The 24908-nt window shown below is 35.6% G+C and overlaps 1 protein-coding gene across 1 annotated transcript in view; it reads right to left on the bottom strand.

Annotated features, from left to right (window-relative positions):
• The window catches only part of CFTR (CF transmembrane conductance regulator), a 367232-nt gene that overhangs the window by 113181 nt on the left and 229143 nt on the right, over positions 1 to 24908 (bottom strand). The window contains exons 10-13 of the mRNA XM_067746815.1: positions 16223 to 16469; positions 14191 to 14283; positions 7844 to 8026; positions 1399 to 1590 (exon numbers count right to left, since the gene is read on the bottom strand). Of these exons, the coding sequence (XP_067602916.1) occupies positions 1399 to 1590; positions 7844 to 8026; positions 14191 to 14283; positions 16223 to 16469 (715 nt within the window). The remainder of the gene's footprint in view (positions 1 to 1398; positions 1591 to 7843; positions 8027 to 14190; positions 14284 to 16222; positions 16470 to 24908) is intronic.

Below are 24908 nucleotides of genomic sequence, written 5' to 3'. Positions count from 1 at the left end.
ACTACTACTGATATAGCTATGCCGTATTTGGGTTAAATATACTTCCATAGGTTTACTTGGGGGAATCAAGACACTATTTATAAAACCATTTCTATGGGAAAAGATATATTCAAAGCAAAAAATAAAACCTACCAGAAACCTGCCAACACCTTGCCACTAATAAACAAATAGAGCCCCTGATTTATCTTGCAGGGCACTCACTATCAGTCCTACATCCTAGCCCCCTCCTAGACAAATATCTGTATTCTCTAGAAACATGCAGATGCTTTATAACAAATGTAATGAGTGTTCCAACCTCTAGGTTGTAAACACTATCCCTGGAAGAAGAGCTTTTGAGGAATGAGGAATATTTTCTTCAAGGTAAATCCAGTATTTTTCAGGATAGTTTTCATTTTTATTATGCTTTCAGAGTGTATGAAAAATAAGAGAATGGAGCTTTTAAAAACTACTGTTGAATGAGTCAGTATATACATAAAAAGCCATTTGTTCAAGGATGTAGCCCTCTTTTGTAAGGACTGCAGTTTCTATCTAATCCACAATTAGCCTTTTTTCTATTTTTCTTGCGCTGCATTTTAAGCTTCATTTTATTCCACTGCAATTTTTTTCATAAAAGTTGATTTAAAGGAATCTACTAATGTCAAATGCCATTTACCAAGGATAGTGATTTTGAATCAAGATCACTATTCAGGCAATACTACTGATAAACCTCATAATGTGATATTTTCCCTGCTGATCAACCTCATAATGATATATTCCCTACCATTAACATCGATAATTATTGAACCCTTTATTATGCAATTTACGTATTGAATAGTACAAGATCCATGTACTGACTTCACTTGGAATGCTTTCTGTATTTCCAGATGATTAGCTCATTCCTCGATATTGTCACGAAGTGAGTCATCGTAATTTTGCCTCTGTTTCAGAGAATTAGTCACTAAAAGTTGTATGGTTACACGTTCAAGGCCAAAGGATGAGATATAATCACAATTTAATCGCTGATTCCCTACTGGTGGTCAATGTTTGTTTCATTAGGCTATGGTGTTATTAAAATAATTAAAATCCTCTTATGTAATTTTGAAGTACCTTTTAAAAAATATATGCTATATAAATGTCCATGGAGGACATCTGTCTCACTAATAAGTGTACAAAATTCTTACCATTCATAGAGTTTTTATTGTAACCAAACCAGACCACCGTTTAAAAAATAAATTGTAATTTCTTTATGTTTCTGCAAGCTTCTTACAGCAGGGGTCATATATTTTATTAATTAATTTACTCACAGTTTACCCATTGTGGAAATGTGATTAATATATACAGATTGATTAAGCAAAAAGTTAAATATCTAGTTTGAAGGTTTCATATGCATAATCAGATATTTTTCACATAATTACTTACCTCTTCTAGTTGGCATGCTTTGATGACACTCCTATATCTATACTCATCATAGGAAACACCAAAGATGATGTTATCTTTAATGGTGCCAGGCATGATCCAGGAAAACTGAGAGCAGAATGAAATTCTTCCACTGTGCTTAATTTTACCCTCTGAAGGCTCCAGTTCTCCCATAATCATCATGAGAAGTGAAGTCTGGAAATAAACCCATTGTTATTACGTTAAATCACTTGATCAAATCACTCTCAGGATGCACGTGCCTCCAACTGTCATCCTAAGCAGAAGTAACTCTTCTAATTTTTAAAGATTCTATATTAATTTATTCAATTCAAAAAAGTTTAAGCACTTCCTGTTCTAGGTATACTGCTATGCACAAAAGATACGAACAGGAATAAAACAAAGAGGAATAAAAGAGACAATTACAATGGAGTGTGATAAATGCTACAATAGAGGCTCACAGAGATGGGGCACCTAATTCAGATTGTTGGGATGGGTTTGGAAGAGGTCAGGGAAAGATTAGTAACAGCTGACATTTATTGACGGCTCATTCATTTTCTCATATGCCTTGTTCAATCTATCTAATGCCGTTGTACCTTTCTTGGAAACATGTTCAGAATCTGAGGGCTTCTTCCACTACTACCTGGATTAAGCTAATATCATCTCTTGCCAGAATAAATACAATAGCCTTCTAACTTACGTCTTTGCTCTGCCCTTGTCTTCCTATAATCTATTCTCAAAGTGGCCCTGTCAAAATGTAAGTCTGATCATGTTACTTTTCTACTGAAAACCCTCCAAAGGTTTCTAATGTCTTCAGAACAAAAGCCTAACTCCTCACAAGGCCCTTTGTAAGTCCCTCAGAGCCTTTTTACAAGGTCCCAAGTAATGGTGTGGCTCCCATTACTTCTCTGACAGCTCTACTCTCCATGGCTCACTGTGCCAACCACACTGACCTCCTTGCTGTTGTGTGAACTAGACAGACACAGTCCCATTTCACAGGTTTGCTCCACCCCTTACCTGGAAGACTTCCCCAGAGAGCCACATGACCTAATCTCTCACCTCCTTCAATTTTTTGCTCAAATGTTACCTTTCAATGAGGCCTTCTCTATCTCCACTGCTTAAAATCACACCGCTATCACCAATCTTCCTTTCTGTTTTATCTTCATAGCATTTACTATCATATGACATACACACACACACACACACACACACACACACACACACACATATGTATATCTCCCACTAGAATGTGAGCCTCTTGGGTTGAGGAAGAGGGTATGTTGTGGGTTTTGTTCACTACTATATCCTCAGGGCCTAGAATGGTACCTGGCACAAAGTACCTACTCAATATAATTGCTAAATGATATTGTATTTTACTCAATAATTTAATGATATGATACATTATATTAAATTAGAAGGGCTCAATAACTTTAAACAGTGAATTACTGGTACATAAATATAGAAACCAATGGAAGTGAATTAAAACTACACAAACAAATCCAAATGCATAAAAGAACTAGTGTTTGATAAAGATGTCATCTAAAATCAGTGGAGAAAAATAGACTATTCAGTATATGGTGCTGAACAACTGAACAGCCAACTGGAGGTCAAACAAAAGAACTGTAGCCATATATCACACCATATGCATGATGAACTCCAAACAGGCCAAAGAATAAGTATAAAAATAAGACCATAAAATACTTGAAGAAAACATTGAAGGATGCCTAAATTTAAAAAAAACAGAAAGAAAAATGGAGCAAGAAAGCCTTTCTATGACTCAAAATCCAGAAGCTATAAAAGATAAATTAAATCACGTTAAAAAAAATCTTGTGCACAGAAAATGAAAGGAAAGAATGTCAAACTGAAGTAAATATTTGCAAGTTATATCACTCAAAGGAATAATTTCCCTCTTAAGTGATCTTAAAATCAAAAGGAAAAACACTAACATCTCATTAGAAAATTGTGCAAAGTATACAAACAGATATTTTACCAAAAATTAAAATAGAAATGGCCTTTAAACATATGACAAGATACTGTACTTTATTCATAATAAGTGCAAATTGAAAAAAACACTGACATACGACTCCACCCAATGAGACTGGAAATAATTAAAAAATTAGATGCCATCTGCTGGGGATGCTGTGGATAAATCTGCAATCTTATATGGACTGTATGGCACGTGAATAAATCGATGCAACCTTCAGGAAGTTTGACAGATATACAAATGCTTCACCATTTCTAGGAAGCTACCTTGCAGAAATACTTGTAGGCGTGCTAAATGGCATATATGCAAGATTAGTCATAGCGTCATTCTTTGTGTTAGTTAAGCACTGGAAATAACCCAAATGTCAATCGATAGGTGACTCATTACATTACAGACCTCTAACCAAACAATAAAATACTATACAGCGATATATATAATATATATACATTCAAAAAATTAACAAGAGTAGCTGCCTGGGTTGGGAGAAATGGTGGAAAGTGGAAAATAAGCAGAGGAGAAACAGAAGTGAGAGGGAAATTTTTCAACTTTTTATACATTTTAATTTTCCAGAATTTTTAATTTTAATAAATAATAATATCACCTAAAATATATTAGGAAGAAAGGAGGGACAAGAGACAGACATCTTTGTGATATCTAGTTCAGTAAATTTTAAAATTCTTATTGTATAGGGAAAAAAATTCCAAAATTCCTTATTTCTACATAAAATTCTTCTATATAAAAATTAAAACTAGAAGTGTTATTTTCATATAGAACAGCTTTATAGATCCCAACAATGGAATGGATCTGATTATATATGGATTACATATCTATATATATAATATATAAATATATATATGTGTAGGCATATATTATATGTGTATATATACACATAGATGTATACATATATATGCACACAATATACAGGTTAAATATAGGTTTGTATATATTAAATACAAAGGTTAACTATATATTTAACAATATTTATCTATATAAACTTATATAGATAAATATATAATATTTATCAATATAAACATTTATCAATATTTTGGTATTTTGAGAGATGTGAAGTTAAATGTAAACATCATTGAATATAATACATATATAAAATACCAAATATTGATAAAACTTGGCAGACTTTGTATTTTATTTAAAAAGTAAGCAAAAACAGAAGCCAACAGCCATTCCACACATCTGATACTCAGTTATTAGCAGAGCAAGCTAAGAGTTCCAGAGCAAGGCCAGCCAGGGCAGAAGACAGAGACTATGTGCTGTCAGGGGTTGTCAGCAAGGCCACAGACCTGCTTCAGTTGTGTAGACAACAGAAGAACTAAAAATCCCCACACCCTGGGGGCGATACCATAAGGCAGCCTTTAGTTGGGGATACCCAGGAGTGTAGACTCTTACACCAGTACTGCTTAATTAAAATAATTCAAGGAAGTTTCATAAATGAAAGATATTGAATGTAGATTAGAACACCCCCAAAATTCATTTTCCCAAAGACATTCAATTAAATAAATTTATATCAAGCACCTATTACACGCTAGGTACTATGATAGTCCTTGGAATATAAAAACAAAGAAGACATGGTTCCCCTACAGTCTAGACATTAATAACAAGGGAGAGTGATAAAATTAAACCTGACCTTACTGGGTTTTTTTAAGAGACTAGGACGTGTGTTTTATTCAAAAATTAAACAGTCCAATAAAAATTAGGTTTTAAAATCTGTAAACTCTTTGACTCTGCAATCCTAGTCTTAGAAACTGATCATTAGAAAATTATGAAATGCACAAAGATACAGATCAATCGATTTACAAATAATAGAGAATGCCATCACAACATCATTTATACAAAAATAACTTGGCAATAATCTGAATATTCAACAAAAACATGTAATGCTATGCAGCCATTGCGAATGACTGTGTTCTGCAGATAAAGCTTTGTGATGTGTTTGATTTCTATCTGAGTGAAATTGGTTACAATACAGTATTAGAGAATAATCCTATTTTGGTTTTTATAAACACATATATATAGGAAAATGTCTAGAAGAAAAATATTTCAAAATATTTACCCGATTATCCCTAACAGGTGAAATTAGGAATAATGTGCATTTTTCCCTGATATTTTTTGTTCTATCTGCATTTTCTTGCTTTTCTACAAAGTTTTAACAACAGTATAAACAACTACCATTTATTAAGCATGTATTTTGTTCCAAGTACTGCATCAAGGGCTTTCTATACATTTCCTTATCTAATCCTTATACCTGACCTTATTGTATTTTATATCTCTGGATTTCCAGAGATATAAAATACAACCAAAATCTCAGAGATAGCTACTTGATCCATAATGTCCTTCTGGACACAAGTATACACATATATATGCTTTTATAAAATGCAGATCATAATGTACATATTATTTTATAACCTGTTGTCTTTCTTCACTTAAGAGTATCTTCAGAGTCATTTTTTAACATCCCTTAGCCTGACTGAATAACATGCCATTATATAACTACACCAAAATTTATCTAATCAATCCCCTATTGTTAGATATTTAGGGCTTCCCCCAATTTTGGGCTACTGAAACTATGTTGTGATGAATATATAAAATCTCTGCAAACATACTAGGATAAGTCATACAAATCGACAAGTTATTTGGTTATTTTTAAGGCTTTGGATATACAAATTACCAAATTGAGTGGTGCAGGAATTATCTTGAAATGTGAATATTTTCAATTATTCTATCTTATATTTTAGTTAGACCTTTTATCTAATAAGATTATAAAATGCTCCATTCCTATACGATGAAAGGACATCCTCCTAGACTGAGTTGCCAAGTTGTTTCTCAGAGGGGTTTAATTATTCCTAAGGGGTCACTGCCTCCATCTGACTCCATCTTCATGTCTACTTCCCAGAAGATGCAACTGTAACTCCAGCCAGCAATTATCTGCTCATCAGTTCTTAATAGAGTTGCCTGAAATTTAATTGCTGGTTAAGTCTTGTAATCTGTAATCCCAAAGCTATTTGTTTACACCTTTAAAGAAGCAATTTTAAACACCTAAACAAAATTAATTAAAAAAATTCTGTGAAATACTATTACTGTGTGCTCACAAGCAATCATTCTTGTTTAGATCATCTGTGACTTGCTTATTAGCAACTCCTCCTATGGTATCATTTTCTTTTAATAGTGATAATTGCTAGTAATATTATACAAGAAATAGAAGAAAAAAGTAGCACTTGAAGAAGAAACACATTTTTCTAGGAAGAAAATGCACAACTACAGCTACTTTATTGAAAGGCCTGTTTCTCATGTGGGAGAACGTACCTGGAGAGAGAAATAAGCAAACTGTATATCACTAGCACTATGAACACCAAATTCAATGATTAGAAATTTTCTATGGCATTTTGTTTCCCACGTCTCAGACTAAATTCTTCAAAATATGGTTCTTCCTAAATTAGACATTAATAAATAACTGTCTTTCAGGAGTATTTCTATTTTTATTTACATTTTTATCTTATAGCAGCACTGCTCCTTCCTTCCTCCCTCCCTTCCTCCCTCCCTTCTTCCCTCCCTCCCTTTCTTCCTTCCTTCCTTTTCTTTCATCAAAGCTAAAATTATAATCAAATGGGATGAAGAACCTATTTTTAATAGACTTTCAAAGCAAATACCTATTATCCTTAGTAGCCCATTCCAAAGCCAGGAGGCCCTTTCTTATCCCTGATTTTATTCCTTCATGCCCTTTAAATTTATTTCCTAGATAAAGACGACAAGTGTTTATAATTATCTGAACAATAACTCAGGTCTTTGAAGATCACTATAAAGTCTTCTTCTGACAATAAACTTTGACCCTTTAGCTTTCTAACCTATTAATTTTTGTCAGATATATCTCCAAATATCCGTGGTTTATAATTAGTTGGGGTGGGGGCAGGTGTTGAGGCTGACCAGCACTGAATAAATTAACATTCCTATGTATTGCCTTCAAAAAACTGTCCCAACTCAATAATTTTTCCTCATAATAAATCATAAGCAAGTCTGAGTCCATTCTCCAAAATTCTAATGTCAACAAAATGGGACCTTTTACATGCAGTTACTGAAGTAAAATCTAAGCCATGATTTTCCTGGACCAGCTCTGAGAAAATGTCTGTGCCACGGACTGGTAAAAATGGATGCTTTATTTGTTCAATAAAGTTACTGAATGCTCATCCTGTATGTGCATGACGCTGTGCTGAGCAGTGTCCAAAATATAAAGATATAAAAGAAAAAGTCACTGAAAATAATAGGAAGAAATAAAAGGCTAGAGGATGCTATCAGTGGAATAATTTATATTATAAGGAACTCTATATCCAAGTATTCTCCTAATACCAATGTAAGAATTTCTCCAAAACACCTTATTACATTACAGACAAACTAGAAAAAGAAAGGAGAAAATCATGGCAAGTTAAGATCTTCATAATGAGGTATAAATGAGACTACCTTGCCTGCTCCAGTAGATCCAGCGACGGCCAACAACTGTCCTCTTTCTATGTTGAAACTGATATCTTTCAGGACAGGAGCACCGAGAAGTGAGAAGTTACTGAAGAAGAGGCTGTTATCACCATTGGAAATTTTTCTATTGTTATTATTTTGTTTTGCTTTCTCAAATAATTTCCCAAATCCCTGTAAAAAAAACAAACAAACATGTTTTTCAGATATTTTCAATAGCTATTTGCATTATGTATGATTAGTTTGAAAAGCACATGGCACATGACCCATACTTTACAGCACACAATTGATAGCACATGATTTCTAGAGCACATAATCCAAAACATCTGAAAATTATAATAATAATTTCAATTTCTCAGATTCTTGCTCACCGCCAAATTTAATTAAAGATATCTATCTACATATATAAAGGTATCTATCTATATATATGTGTGCGTGTGATGTAAATATATACACACACATAAATATATATCCTCTCCTATAGGCTGGGTACATAAACATAATTATTTAATCTTCAGTAGAATAACAATATATGAGGTAGATTTTATAATTCTCTTTCAAAGCTGTAGACTGTGACTCAAAGAAGTTAAGCAACTAAAGTCACGTAAGTAGTAGGCCTGAGTAGAATTACAACCCAGATCTTCTGCTCTATCATGCTGGTAGTACCTTCCTCTGAGAAGCTCAAAGCATTTCTTTAATTAGCTATTATTAAGTGTAAATATGATGATACTGCCATATGATTTGAATGAATTCCATTTTTGTAAGAGTAGCTGGGAGAAAGAATTCTCTTTTGAAAGTGCCCTGCTTCTCTACTGCCCCATGGAAAGCTTTAGGGTAGTGGTCTTCAAACCAAAGTAAACAGCACTACAGATTATCAGGAGGAAGGTAGTGCACACAGTTTTAACGGAATGTATTCCCACATCCTCAACATGCAAAAGTACTCCTTCCTGAAGTTAGTCTGCCTGAGAATTTGCCTGCTGTTTGTCATTTCTCTTTCCCACTTCCTGCTCACAATTGTCCTTCCCTCACTTTACACAGAAGAGGCAGCCTTCTCACTAGCCCTAAGTTTAGTTACATTGCATTTTCTGGAGTGTAAAAAGCTCAATAATACAAACAAGGGGACTGTAAGAGAATGATTTTCTCCTGCAAGGTGATCCCATAAAAGCAAAGCCAGAAATACTGAAGGAGGTAACATCTTATTTCACCCAAGTTTCAAACTGATGGCGATCTATGTGTCTTATCATCTCAGAATCAGATTTCAGAAATGAATTGAGAAATAAGATATTTTAATTAACTTATTATTTATTTAATTTTAATGAGTTAATAATTTAATACAAATTATTATCTGTATTTTAAAGTCAAGTCACACTTTCCTGACATAAAGCAAGTCACATTTAGCTGATTGGCTTGACAATGAGACCTGACTTCATAAATTCATTTATTTCCCATGAAATTGCACTGAAACTGCAGCTCCCAAGTTTTGAAAAAAATTATTTAACATATGAAAACAATATACAATAGACAAGAATTACATTCTTTGCCACCACTTAAACCTATGTTGAAAAATTAGTTTTTAAGTTGAAAAGTCAACTTAAAATGTATCAGATATACATAGTTTTTCAGAACTATTTTAGGGCATACATAAGCAATTAAGCTTAAAGACCACTGCTTGAATTCTTATGATATGGATGGCTAACACCCCTTTCAGTTAACAGGTAACTAAAAGCAAAGCTTTTAAGAAGTAGGCAATGAAAAGTCTTTAAATGAGACAAAGGCATCTGTTATTCCTTTATTCATTTATTTAACTAATAGACATTTCTTGAGCATCACCTCTGTATTAAAGACCACTTCACGGACTTCCCTGGTGGTCCAGCAGTTAACACTCCATGCTCCCAATGCAGGGGGCCTGGGTTCGATCCCTGGTCAGGGAATTAGATCCCGCTTGCGGCAACTAAGAGTCCGCATGCTGCAACTAAAGATCCCCGAAGATCCCACGTGCCGCAACTAAGACCCAGCACAACCAAATAAACAAATAAATATTTTTTAAAAAGACCACTTCAAAAATCCCACATAGGAGAATAACATATGGCTAGATATTAATACTGCAATGTGTTTAGTGCTACAACTGAAAATTCACACCAAGTCCTATAGGAGCGCATTAGAGAAAGCAACTGACTCAGTCTGGAATTTGACCAAGTAGATGACACAGTACTAGGCTATGAAGGATGTAAGTGGTTATTTCACAAGAGCAAGAAATAGTCTAGGTGTTCCAGGAAGAAGGATCTGCATGCACATTTTAGGCTTAAAAGAACAAAATACATCTCAGGAATGGTGAGTGGCTAGGTGAGATGTATATGGTAAGATGACAAAGGGTATCCTTGGTAAGGTGGGCAGTGCAGGCTATTAAGGGGCTCATGTGCCATGCTTAGAAATAGGACTTTTATCCAATAAACCCTTGGACCAATGGAAGGTTGTTTTTACTAATAACTTTAATTTCTGAGTACAGAAGTAAAACACTTATTTCAGGAAATTTGGTAAACAGAGGAAAGCAGCAAGAAGAAAAAAATAATCACCTGTTATCCTACCACTGAAAAGAAACCATGTTTAACATTTTAATGATACCCCTCCACTCCTTCACATATATATATATATATATAATCATATATATGATATTTTACAACATTAAGGAAAAATTATACATAAGGTTTGTGACCTGCTTTTTCTGACTTACAATAAATCATAAATATTTTCACATATCATTAAACATTCTTTTAAATATAATTTTAAGTTGCAGGATAGTATCCAAGAGCATGGATAAAGTATAAATAGTTCTCTATTTTTGACATTATATGGTTTTCTTTTTAACTTAATAATTCTGTGATGCATGGACTTTGCTATAAATCTTGGAGCAAATCTCTTTTTTTTTTTATAAGTATAAACTCCCAAACGTGGGATTTCCAGGGCAAAAGGTATAGCAAAAATTCTAAGTCTTTTGAAAAGTAGTTCCAAATTTTCCTCCATTAAGGTATGAGAGTGCTAGATTTGAGGAACCATTATCAACACTGTTGCTTTCTGGTTTGGGATTTATTTTGTTTTGTTCTGTTTTTTCTGTTTTATAGGTGAAAATGGAATCTCACTATTGATCTTATTTTTATTTGATACCTAGTAAAGTTGAACATGTTCCATGTTTACAAGTCCCCTGTGGTTGTCAGAGGAAGAATTATGATATCCTTTGCCTTTACTTCAGTCTCTGTCTCATCTTCTCAACTAGCTGGGTAATAAATCATGACATTCTGAATTTCAGTCTCCTGAGTTGTTGAGGGTTTTAAATGAGGTAATATATATGAAAGTATTTTGTATACAGTAAAACATTAGTCCATGTCTTTTAATTAGAGGCAGAGAAACCTAGGCTGACCTTTTGGCTCTCTCCTAACCAGTTGTATAACCTTGTTCTAGTTACTTAAAATCCCTAAAGCTCAGCTACCTAATACATAAATAGAAATTGTACCTATTCAGCTTGTGTGGTGTGAGGGAAGAGTCATATATAACTCATCAGGGACTTGCCTCTTGAATAACTGGGTGAACGGTGACATCATCAAATGGGTGGAGAAGACAATGGAAGGAGCAGATTTATGAAGCTTGGGGAGTGATAAATGTGAGTGCTTGAGGAGCTTGCAGGGAATTTGGAAATAATGTATGAAGTTCAGGAAAGAAACTGGGGCTAAAGATTTGCCTTTGAGAGTCATCAGCACATTGATGTCAGGTGAGCCTGAGTCACCCAGAGAGCATGAAATGCCAGAAGGAAGCCTAGGTGCAGACACAGTGGCCCATCACCATTGAAGAGGCAGGCAGGGAAGACTTAGAAGTCATGGTCGGAATATAAGATGACATGGAAAGAATGGTTCACTAAAGCTAAGTTAAATAAGTATTTTTAAAAGAAAAGTTTTAATATATTGGTAAGGGCAGAATCCAGATTGCAGCAGGGAAAAGTCATAAAAGATGACGAAGTAAGAACAGCTTTGATGGCCAAAGGAAGCAGAATGATAAAGCTTGGAGGATGAGGCTGGGTGGGCAAAAGTCAGAGAAGAAATTTTTTTAACTTGAAAATATTTAAATGTGAAAAGGAGTCAGTTGAAAAAAAGATGTTAAAATTTGTAGAGAGAGACTAATTGCTGGCCCCATGTCCTGAGAAGACGAAGCAAGATGATAACAGTTTAGTCAAAGGCAGGAGGAAGCATACATCTTTCACTTAGATAAGAAAGAGAAGAAAAAAATAATCCCAAGGGCAAAGAAAGAAGTTATAAGTATGCATACATGATGCTGCATATCTTATAGCATCTATATATTTTCTCTATATCTTACAGAAGTCAAGACCATCTGCTGGGGGTGAGCAGAACCTAGGAGAGGTTGGGAGTTTCAGGAAAGTGATAAAAATCTGGAAAAGCTTTTAGAGAAATGGTAAAGAAAATTAACTAAATACAAATGAAAAGATTTCCCAAGAAAGTTTATAGGCCCATTTGAAGTTGAAACAATAACTGTATAAAACTTATAACTGACTAGAGTATATGATTTTCCCAGATAGCACCTCCTTTGTCAAAGATATCAAGTGAATGTTTTGTAGCAAAAGATTCAGTGAAAGGAAAAGAGAATTGAGGGTGCTGCTGGGAGAAGAACTGAAGTGACTGGTGTTGTCATTGGTGAAGGTTAAACCAGGAGTAGTCCAAAAGGGAGAACTAAGGAGCCTGGAAATCTTCATGAAATTGGAAGGCAGTAAAGGTGGGATGAAGAGACTGAGAGAGCTAAGGTTAGGAAATTCTGAACTAAGAAAGAGATTCCAGAGTGTGACATTTCCAAAGTGGAGTAAGTCTAGGTGCTCACCAAGCTCAGCATGTGACCATGAAAGGAAGCTTCTGAACTAACTGTAAAACGTAAGTTCTGAGGACAGTAGTGGAAGGATTTCTCATATGGGTGCTGAAGTTTCAGACATGATGGCAGAGATTTAACAAGCACCACTATCCCGGGTAAATATCATCAAGGGGTATCCAGAATTTGACAGCTGACAGAGTCTGGAGGATGAGGATACAGCCAGATGGAAGGTTCACTGAAGGAGTTGTAGTCTGTGACATTTGGGTCCAAAACCTGACTTCAGCCCTTGCCTGTTCTGTGAGCTGAGCCAGGTTCTGTAACCTTCCTAAGCCTCCATTCCCTTATCAGCAAAATGGAAACATTAAGATTTCATCATAGGAATGTTATGAGAAATAAGACAAAACATATAAAGTGCTTATCTAGTACCTGGCAGATTGTAAGGGCTCAAGCATGCTACCTATTTTATTAGATGAAAGCAGAGTGAAATGGAGATTAGAAAAACAATTGTAAGTACTGTCAAACTTCTTATTTTTCTTCATGCCTAGAAAGGCATTTGAAATTCCTAAAATCAAAGAAGTAAAATCAACTGGATCCACACACCTCTCCACAATTTTTCTGGGCAGATAAAGAATTATTCTCTTACCTATGTCTAAAAAAATGAAGTATAGTAAAGCCCTTGAGGTCAAGTTACTTACGTAAATAAAACCAATTTAAGATATTGTGAAATATGTAGAAGTGGGACATTGGTTTCATAACTCCTATGTTTACTCAACATAAAAAAATGATAAGGAAAGAGGAACTCAACAGGTATTCTCAATAATCAAATATTACTTCTTTAGAAGCTGAAAAATCATTGATAATATTTTTTCTGACCATGAGAAATATTTACTACAGAATTTTTAGTAGTGAATTAAAATAAGTAAAAATAGTAGAAAACAATACATTGGTCTATTTCTCATACATCTTTATGGTGACTGGTGTATGTAAATTGCATTGGATTGGAACTTGAGATCAGAGAGGGTAGCATTTAGTGAGGAACTATCATGTGCATGGTACTATGCTGAATACTTTCCATAAGTTATCTCAGTCAATCCTCACAACAAACTTGCAAGGTATATATTAATATTCCCATTTTATAGATGAAGAACAGGAGGCTCCACAAAGTTCAGTAACTTGGTCTAGATTACACAGATAGTAAATGGCAGAACCAGGATTCAAACCCTGTTCTATCTGGCTCCAAAACCTATAAGCTTTGTATTACTTCCTAATTTGTTATGTGAAGCAAATTACATGACTTAGAGAAAAATAACGAGGCTTGCCTATCGTATTTAATATTCCTGGGCCTCTACCTCTTAATCTATAAAATAAGTTCTATCATCATGCTAACTTTATTGCCCATTCGGATGAAAACCAGAACCACAAACAAGCAAAGCTTAAATATTTAGAACAAACAAAAACAAAAAATATCTGACCTCCTCCCAGAAGGCTGTTACATTCTCCATCACTACTTCTGTAGTTGTTAAGTTATATTCCAGTGTCTTATATTCTTGCTTTTGTAAGAAATCCTGTTTGCAAAAGAGAGCAAAAACGTATTGCAGAACCAGGATACCATTAATACATTATTACATCTATTTTACACTCTAATAGTGATGCATTCTGTACTTGGATTTTATGAATTACATTAGAAATTGTTTCTTAATAAAATAATTTTATAAGTGTTCTAAAGTTAATTTGCCAAGTACTAGAATTAATCATTTTGAAATGTAATATTTTATAAAACTGTTTTTATACATTAGATTTTTAACATACCACTGATTCATCCTTGTACTATTACATGTTAACCTTAGTGATGAATTTATAAAGCACACCTGAATTACCCACCAATTGCCTCCACTCAACATTGAGAGAGAGAAAACTATCATCTTCATCTTTATAGCACCCTCCTTATTAGAGGCATCATTAGCATCACTTCTCTGGGTTAAGTAAAGGTGTGAAGATCTGATATAACTGATTTTAGGGCATCAAACCTTGATTCTAAAAGAAGGGCTCTATTAGCGACTCAGAATCACAGTGCTCCTAGAGATGGTGGGAGCATGAGGAAGAATTAGGTTTATACATCCTGAAGTCTTCTTCATAGGAGGTAGTTTTAAAAGTCTTGTCCTTGCTAACTTTTTCCCTTCTCGCCTCTTCAATTCACTCACTATCTCTATTTCGGTTTCCCTCTTTTTCTCCCAGTTTTGTTTTTAAGATCTGTTTCTCTGTCTGTATTCCTGTTTAGTGAATCTGTTTCCCTGATGCATTCTCTTTGGGTCTCTATGTCTGTTTCTCTCTTCTCTTTCTCTGTCTCCCCACCACCTCTCACATGGCTGTGATGGACTAACAGAAGAAATAAGACTAGTCCAAGAGCTGCCATGGTTCTGAGCTACATTCACCAATTGGTCTAAATGGCAGATCTCAAACTCACATATTTTCAAGATGATAAAACTAAGGAAGGTGGCTAAGTAGAGACTGTGATGAACTGGAGAGGGCAGACCCTCTCTGAGTGGGGAGCTGCCACAGCTTGTGAGGGAAGAGGACCCAGTTTACGGTATACTTCAAATTTTCAAAAGAGGCTGAAGACATGATTTGTTGTATATGTGACAGCACACAATTTTTAAATGCTGCCAACTAATACAAATGCATTGTTTTAGGTTGTTTTGTTTTGTTTGGTTTTTGAATGTAAAGGTCAAATAAAACAGGTCAAGGGCCAAAATTAAGTCCATGGGCCACCATTTGCAAACTCTGGCCTAGGCTAAATAATGGCAGAACTACCTGAAAGTGGCTCACCCTTCACCCTCATTTTTAACATTTATGTCACAATGATTTAGTTTCTGGGTTAAATATTTAAATGGATATCAAACAAGTATAATAAAACATTTTGAACTGTATATTAATTATAAAAATTAAAACCACACCCAAGGTTATGGTGCTGATTCTGTTAGCTTTGCATTAATTGAGTCTCATTACCTGAGGACTTTAGAACCTCTCTTCAAAATTACCAGCTACATCACCTTGCTGATATTTTAAGGTAATTAATGTGTCACAAAATGCCACTGTCATCCATCATGCAGTCCAGAAAAACACTTGGAAAAGTTTAAGGCGAACATTCCTAGTGTTAGCTGGAAAAACTTATAACTTCCGGATGAATCTGCCACCATCGTTTTGCACATTTGCCAAGTTCATTAGAACTGCTTTACCGATTGATTACTTGAATAAAAATCTCCAGAATACAGAAACGATAATTTCTTCAACTTCTCTGACTTAAGAGAATTTCACAGGCCTTCATTTTATTTCACTAGTCTTTCATTACAAGGGCTCATTAGAGCACATACAGACTCAAGAGAGGAAATACTGTGCATCAAACTGGCCCAAGGCCAAGAATACTTCTCCAGAGAGTTTGCTCATGAGAAAAGTTCTAAACTGTTCTAAATTCATTGTGTATGATGCCCCATTTTGGTACATTACCTGTATTTTGTTTATTGCTCCAAGAGAATCATACCAAGTTTGTACAGCCCAGGGGAACTGCCGAGTGACTGCCATGCGCAGAACGATGCAGAATGAGATGGTTGTGAATATTTTTCGAAGGCCGATTCCATTAAGCAGTGCATAAGGAAACACAGATAAAAACACTACAAAGAACCCTGAGAAGAAGAAGGCTGAGCTATTGAGGTATCTCACATAGGCTGCCTTCCGGGTCAGTTTCAGTTCTGTTCTATAAAAAAATAAATAAGATTTGGAATGCTTATTTACTTTTCAAATATCAGGCATCTTGGAATTAAAAATCTGAACATAGACTCTCAAATCTTTCTCTCTGTGTTCTGATCCTTGTTCTACCCTGCATGAGCTGTGTGACCTTGTGCAAGTTATATAACCTCTCTGGGCCTCAGTTACCTTATCTGAAAGGGAGATGGATCATAATGAATGTACCAGTGTCTTGCATATAATACCTATAAATATTATTTTAAAATTACAATAATCTTAATAATTATTACTATAATTATTATATTATTTTTATATCTTTATTCACTTCTTTATTAATTTTTAAGATTAATGACACTGATAATTTTTTGTTTGTTGGTTGGTTGGTTGGTGTTTTAAGTAATTAAGTGTGGATATGAGAATAATGACTTATAAAGGAAAAAGACAATTCTGGGATTCCCTAATGGATTGTTAACATTTTAGAAGTTCTAGCTTGACTTTGGGGAACCTTGAAAATAACATATAAGCCATAGAGGAGTGGTTCTCAAGCCTTAGCATGAGTAAAAATCACCTGAGAAACCTGTTAAAATGCAGAGTTTCAGGTCCACCACTCAGAGAAACTGACTGAGTCTGCAGTAGGCCTCCAGAATCTGCAAATGGGGCCTCCCTGATGGCGCAGTAGTTAAGAATCCACCTGCCAATGCAGGGGACACGGGTTCGAACCCTGATCTGGGAAGATCCCACATGCCATGGGGCAACTAAGCCTGTGCACCACAACTACTGAGCCTGCGCTCTAGAGCCCGCAAGCCACAACTACTGAGCCCATGTGCCACAACTACTGAAGCCCATGTGCCTAGAGCCCATGCTCAACAAAAGAAGCCACCGCAATGAGAAGCCTGCACACTGCAAGAGAGTAGTAGCCCCTGCTCGCCACAACCAGAGAAAAGCCCACACTCAGCAACAAAGGTCCGACACAGCCAAAAGTAAATAAATAAATAAATAAATAATTTTTTAAAAAGAAGCCATGTGATTCTGTTACAGGTAATTTTTGAAAAATTATAAGTGAGTAGATGCTGTATCCTCCCTGTCTCTCTCCTTTCAGTATAATTATTTGCAATCATACTTCTGATCCTTTAGTCTGAACTACAAATGTGAACAATTTTTTTAACACACGCAGAAGAGGTTTAAATGCACCAATAAGCAGAAAACAGGGAGTGCAGAGGCTGGTGAGAAGAGAAGACAATGCTGCCTTCAACCTCCGTCCTACTCTTCCAGGACCATCAAAACTAGAGTCACTTGTGATCCTCCTATTCAGCTCTTGCAAGGGAAAGAGCAAAGATAAAACAGACAAGTAGAGAGTGCTGGTGGGAAGTAGCAATAGCTGCGCCCGGCATTTAGTTCCACATGCTTGTACAACTCAGAAAAGTTCTCATTCTCAAGTTGTAGAATTCAGAGGAAATCTTTTTTTTTTTAAGTCTGAAAAAAATGTAATCCGGAGCCCTCTGATGAAGAAAACGAAGTTCAATGTTCCCAGTCTACATTGTGACTCCCAGTCTAATGCGGTCTAGCCTACCTATTTTAATTATTTGGTATTGAAGGCAGATTATGATTTGGGAATCTCACTGGGGTGTGACTCTCAGCTCTCCTGGTTAGAGCTGTGCCATCTTAAGCAAGTTTCTCTTTCCTCTGATCCTATAGAATTCACATCTACAGCAGAGAAACATAATATCTCCCCTGTGGAGTTGCTGCCAAGATAAATGACAGCACAGCACAGGGCCTTGCACTTAGAATCTACGTGTGTGTTGCTAATCTACAACAGAAAGAAGAACACTATTGGCTAGGCTTATATGTTTTTAATGCTAGAAAATACTGTTTAAAAAATGTTAATAAATTTGTCAAAATTGTTGTGTATTATAAACAGTTGAGGAAAATGAAAGAAGTGGTACTATAAGAATAATGGAATCAGAAACATCTACAAGAGAAGGAGTACTTCCCAAAACTTCTGCTACTAGTGTCCTTGTCCTCATGGTGAGACACAGCCACCCCCCCCACCTCTGCGGGAGACCCAACAACACTAGCAGAAACTGAAACTCAGCAAGCAATCTGCTGCTGACAATCAAATCAATTTTGTGATATTTAAAACTTTTACTGAGAGGGCAGAAAGCAGAAGCAAGAACTACAATCCTGCAGCCTGTGGAACAAAAACTACATTCATAGAAAGATACAAAACATGAAAAGGCAGAGGGCTATGTACCAGATGAAGGAACAAGGTAAAACTGCAGAAAAAAAACTAAATGAAGTGGAGACAGGCAACCTTCCAGAAAAAGAATTCAGAATAATGATAGTGAAGATGATCCAGGGCCTCGGAAAAAGAATGGAGGCAAAGATCGAGAAGATGCAAGAAATGTTTCACAAGGACCTAGAAGAATTAAAGAACAAACAAACAGAGATGAACAATACAATAACTGAAATGAAAACTACACTAGAAGGAATCAATAGCAGAATAACTGAGGCAGAAGAACGGAGAAGTGACCTGGAAGACAGAATGGTGGAATTCACTGCTGCGGAACAGAATAAAGAAAAAAGAATGAAAAGAAATGAAGACAGCCTAAGACACCTCTGGGACAACATTAAACACAACACATTCGCATTATAGGGGTCCGAGAAGGAGAAGAGAGAGAGAAAGAACCAGAGAAAATATTTGAAGAGATTATAGTCGAAAAATTCCCTAACATGGGAAAGGAAATAGCCACCCAAGTCCAGAAAGCCCAGAGAGTCCCATACAGCATAAACCGAAGGAGAAACACGCTGAGACACATAGTAATCAAATTGGCAAAAATTAAAGACAAAGAAAAATTATTGAAAGCAGCAAGGGAAAAATAACAAATAATATACAAGGGAACTCCCATAAGGTTAACAGCTGATTTCTCAGCAGAAACTCTACAAGCCAGAAGGGACTGGCATGATATACTTTAAGTGATGAAAGGGAAGAACCTACAGCGAAGATTACTCTACCCAGCAAGGATCTCATTCAGATTCGATGGAGACATCAAAAGCTTTACAGACAAGCAAAATCTAAGAAAATTCAGCACCACCAAACCAGCTCTACAACAAATGCTAAAGGACTACTCTAAGTGGGAAACACAGGAGAAGAAAAGGACCTACAAAAAAAAAATCAAAACAATTAAGAAAATGGTCATAGGAACATACATATCGATAACTACCTTAAACGTGAATGGATTAAATGCTCCAACCAAAAGACACAGGCTCACTGAATGGATACAAAAAGAAGACCCATATATATGCTGTCTACAAGAGACCCACTTCAGACCTAGGGACACATACAGACTGACAGTGAGGGGATGGAAAAAGATATACCATGCAAATGGAAATCAAAAGAAAGCTGCAGTAGCAATCCTCACATCAGATAACATAGACTTCAAAATAAAGAATGTTACAAGAGACAAGGAAGGACACTACATAATGATCAAGGGATCACGCCAAGAAGAAGATATAACAATTGTAAATATTTATGCACCCAATATAGGAGCACCTCAATACATAATGCAACTACTAACAGCTATAAAAGAGGAAGTCAACAATAACACAATAATAATGGGGGACTTTAATACCTCACTTACACCAATGGAAAGATCATCCAAAATGAAAATAAATAAGGAAACAGAAGCTTTAAATGACACAATAGAACAGATAGATGTAATTGATATTTACAGGACATTCCATCCAAAAACAGCAGATTACACTTTCTTCTCAGGTGCGCATGGAACATTCTCCAGGATAGATCACATCCTGAGTCACAAATCAAGCCTCAGTAAATTTAAGAAAATTGAAATCATATCAAGCATCTTTTCTGACCAGAACATTATGAGATTAGAAATGAATGACAGGGAAAATAAATGAAAAAAACATAAACACATGGAGGCTAAACAATACATTACTTAATAAGCAAGAGATCACTGAAGAAATCATAGAGGAAATCAGAAAATCCCTAGAGACAAAGGACAATGAAAACACAATGATCCAAAACCTATGGGATGCAGCAAAAGCAGTTCTAAGAGGGAAGTTTATAGCTATACAAGCCTACCTCAAGAAACAAGAAAAATCTCAAATAAACAATCTAACCTTACACCTAAAGGAACTAGAGAAAGAAGAACAAACAAAACCCAAGATTAGCAGAAGGAAGGAAATCATAAAAATCAGAGCAGAAATAAATGAAATAGAAACAAAGAAAACAATAGCAAAGATCAGTAAAACTAAAAGCTGGTTCTTGGAGAAGATAAACAAAATTGGCAAACCATTAGCCAGACTCATCAAGAAAAAGAGGGAGAGGACTCAAATCAAAAAAATTAGAAATGAAAAGGAGACGTTACAACAGACACCACAGATATACAAAGCATCCTAAGAGACTACTACAAGCAACTCTATGCCAATAAAATGGACAACCTGGAAGAAATGGACAAATTCTTAGAAAGGTATAACTTTCCAAGACTGAACCAGGAAGAAATAGAAAATATGAACAGACCAATCACAACTAATGAAATTGAAACTGTGACTAAAAATCTTCCAACAAAAGTCCAGGACCGGATGCCTTCACAGGTGAATTGTATCAAACATTTAGAAAAGAGCTAACACCCATCCTTCTGAAACCCTTTCAAAAAATTATGGAGGAAGGAACACTCCCAAACTCATTCTATGAGGCCACCATCACCCTGATTCCAAAACCAGACAAAGATACTACAAGAAAAGAAAATTACAGACCAATATCACTGATGAATATAGATGCAAAACTCCTCAACAAAGTACTAGCAAACAGAATCCAACAACACATTAAAAGGATCATACACCATGATCAAGCGGGATTTTTCCCAGGAATGCAAGGATTCTTCAGTATAGCAAACCAATCAATGTGGTACACCATATTAACAAACTGAAGAATAAAAACCATATGATCATCTCAATAGATGCAGAAAAAGCTTTTGACAAAATTCAACACCCATTTATGATAATTCTCCAGGAAATGGGCATAGACGGAACCTACCTCATCATAATAAAGGCCATATATGACAAACCCACAGCAAATATCATTCTCAATGGTGAAAAACTGAAAGCATTTCCTCTAAGATCAGGAACAAGACAAGGTTGTCCACTCTCACCACTATTATTCAACATAGTTTTGGAAGTCCTAGCCACTGCAATCAGAGAATAAAAAGAAATAAAAGGAATCCAAATTGGAAAAGAAGAAGTAAAACTGTCACTCTTTGCAGATGACATGATATTATACATAGAGAATCCTAAAGATGCCACCAGAAAACTACTAGAGCTAAACAATGAATTTGGTAAAGATGCAGGATACAAAATTAATGCACAGAAATCTCTTGCATTCCTATACATTAATGATGAAAAACCTGAAAGAGAAATTAAGAAAACACTCCTATTTACCACTGCAACAAAAAGAATAAAATACCTAGGAATAAAGCTACCTAGGGAGACAAAAGACCTGTATGCAGAAAACTATAAGACACTGATGAAAGAAATTAAAGATGATACCAACAGATGGGGAGATAACCATGTTATTGGGTTGGAAGAATCAACGTTGTGAAAATGACTATACTATCCAAAGCAATCTACAGATTAAATGCAATCCCTATCAAATTACCAATGGCACTTTTTACGGAACTAGAACAAAAACTCTTAAAATTTGTATGGAGACACAAAAGACCCCGAATAGCCAAAGCAGTCTTGAGGGAAAAAAATAGAGCTGGAGGAATCAGACTCCCTGACTTCAGACTATACTATAAAGCTACAGTAATCAAGACAATATGGTACTGGCACAAAAACAGAAACATAGATCAATGGAACAGGATAGAAAGCCCGGAGATAAACCCACGCACGTATGGTCAACTAATCTATGACAAAGGAGGCAAGGATATATAATGGAGAAAAGACAGTCTCTTCAATAAGTAGTGCTGGGAAATTGGAAAGCTACATGTAAAGGAATGAAATTAGAACACTCTCTAACACCATACACAAAAATAAACTCAAAATGGAATCGAGACCTAAATGTAAGACGGAACACTATAAAACTCTTAGAGGAAAACATAGGAAGAACACTCTTTGGCATAAATCACAGCAAGATCTTTTTTGATCCACCTCCTAGGGTAATGGAAATAAAAACAAAAATAAATAAATGGGAACTAATGAAACTTAGATGCTTTTGCACAGCAAAGGAAACCATAAACAAGACGAAAAGACAACCCTCAGAATGGGAGAATATATTTGCAAACAAATCAATGGACAAAGGATTAATCTCCAAAATATATAAACAGCTCATACAGCTCAATATTAAAAAAAAAACAACCCAATCCAAAAATGGGCAGAAGACCTAGATAGACATTTCTCCAAAGAAGACATACAGATGGCCAAGAAGCACATGAAAAACTGCTCACCATCACTAATCATTAGAGAAATGCAAATCAAAACCACAATGAGGTATCACCTCACACCAGTAAGAATGGGCATCATCAGAATATCTACAAACAACAAATGCTGGAGAGGGTGTGGAGAAAAGGGAACCCTCTTGCACTGTTGGTGGGAATGTAAATTGATACAGCCACTATGGAGAACAGTATGCCAGTTCCTTAAAAATCTAAAAATAGAATTACCATATGACCCAGCAATCCCACTCCGGGGCATATACCCAGAGAAAGCCATAATTCAAAAAGACACATGCACCCCAATGTTCATTGCAGCACTATTTACAATAGCCAGGTCATGGAAGCAACCTAAATGCCCATCGACACACGAATGGATAAAGAAGAAGTGGTACATATATACAATGGAATATTACTCAGCAATAAAAAGGAACGAAATTGGGTCATTTGTTGAGACGTGGATGGATCTAGATATTGTCATACAGGGTGAAGTAAGTCAGAAAGAGAAAAACAAATATCGTATATGAACGCATATATGTGGAATGTAGAAAAATGGTACAGATGAACCGGTTTGCAGGGCAAAAGTTGAGGCACAGATGTAGAAAACAAACGTATGGACACCAAGGGGGGAAAGCCATGGGGGTGGAGGTGGGTGTGGGAGTATGATTAATTGGGAGATTGGGATTGACATGTATACACTGATGTGTATAAAATGGATGACTAATAAGAACCTGCTGTATAAAAAAATAAATAAAATTAAATTAAAAAAAAGGGAATGAGAGCATGTCCTTCTACTCTGCCATCTTGAGTCAATCTCCCTATGACTTTAGTCTTGTTAATTAGAATACATCATTAGAATGCTTAATTGTATACCCTGATATGGACATTTACAAATAAAAATAAATAATTGCTCCTGAGTGAAATAAAAGACTTGGAGTTTCTTAAAAAAAAAAAAAAAAGAACATATATAAGAATCACCTAGAAAGCAGTACTCACCATAATAAAATCACTAACACTATATGAGTCATAAAAATATTTTATCTTATAAAAAAAAATTGAAAGTGACTTTATTACCAGAGAGCAATAAAGAAGTAGATTTTCAGGGAGTGTTACACAGCCTTTTGCCCAGTGCAGCAGTGGCCCAGGCTGAGGTCATCCCTTTGCAGTGCATCCTGCCAATCTCTTCCAGAACATTCTATTTGCTCTTTTGAGTAGAAGCAATTCTTGCTTTCCCATATTTACGTCAGTACTTTGCAGCCTTTTCAGGTAACAATTTCATGCCAGATTAAGGAACCGGATTATACAAGTTAAAACCAAACATTTGCTATTAGAATTGGTTAAACAAAAATACAGAATAGGAAGGATGGATTTCATCTTTTGAGGAAGAGGGGAAAAGAAACCCAAAGTCAAGAAAAGTCAGCACCTAGAATGATCTGACCAGGAGTTTACCCTGAAGCTTGAGAAAACCAAATTCTCTGATAATCTCCTCATCATTCTGGTTATGCCTGTGCCTATAGGCATTTAAGAGTGACCCAGGGGCAAGTGTGATGGAAAACTCACTTGTTAATGAGAAAAACCTTCAACCAACTAAACAAGATCTTTAAGGATGTTTCTGGAAAGAAAATATAATTTCTTTCCTGGATTTGTCTTGAAAGGCATAATAAAAACAGGTGACCAATTATGTTTGGGCAATAAATATGCTTTTACTCTTTCTATTTACACCGCAAAGGACTTAACATTTCAGCATTTCTTTTGTTGTTCCAATCACACACCTGCAGCTCAGTTACCACTGTCTACTGGAATCAGCAGCCTGATATCCTGAATAACCCATATTCACAGCATCCAAAATGCGACTCTTCCCTTTAGGACCTTTTTTCCCCAAGAAATTCTCATGAGCTAATCCATCTTGAAATTATTTGCCCTTTAACAGAAGATCTATGCCCACTGAATCTCAGAGAGCCTTTTTTTTTGGATTGCAATTTGTAGAACATGGAACTTGA

Source organism: Pseudorca crassidens, chromosome 8, assembly GCF_039906515.1.
Source record: "Pseudorca crassidens isolate mPseCra1 chromosome 8, mPseCra1.hap1, whole genome shotgun sequence".
In the NCBI taxonomy this organism is placed as follows: domain Eukaryota; kingdom Metazoa; phylum Chordata; class Mammalia; order Artiodactyla; family Delphinidae; genus Pseudorca; species Pseudorca crassidens.
Note: the sequence above shows the minus strand (reverse complement) of the source record. Positions and strands in the feature narration are given on the sequence as shown.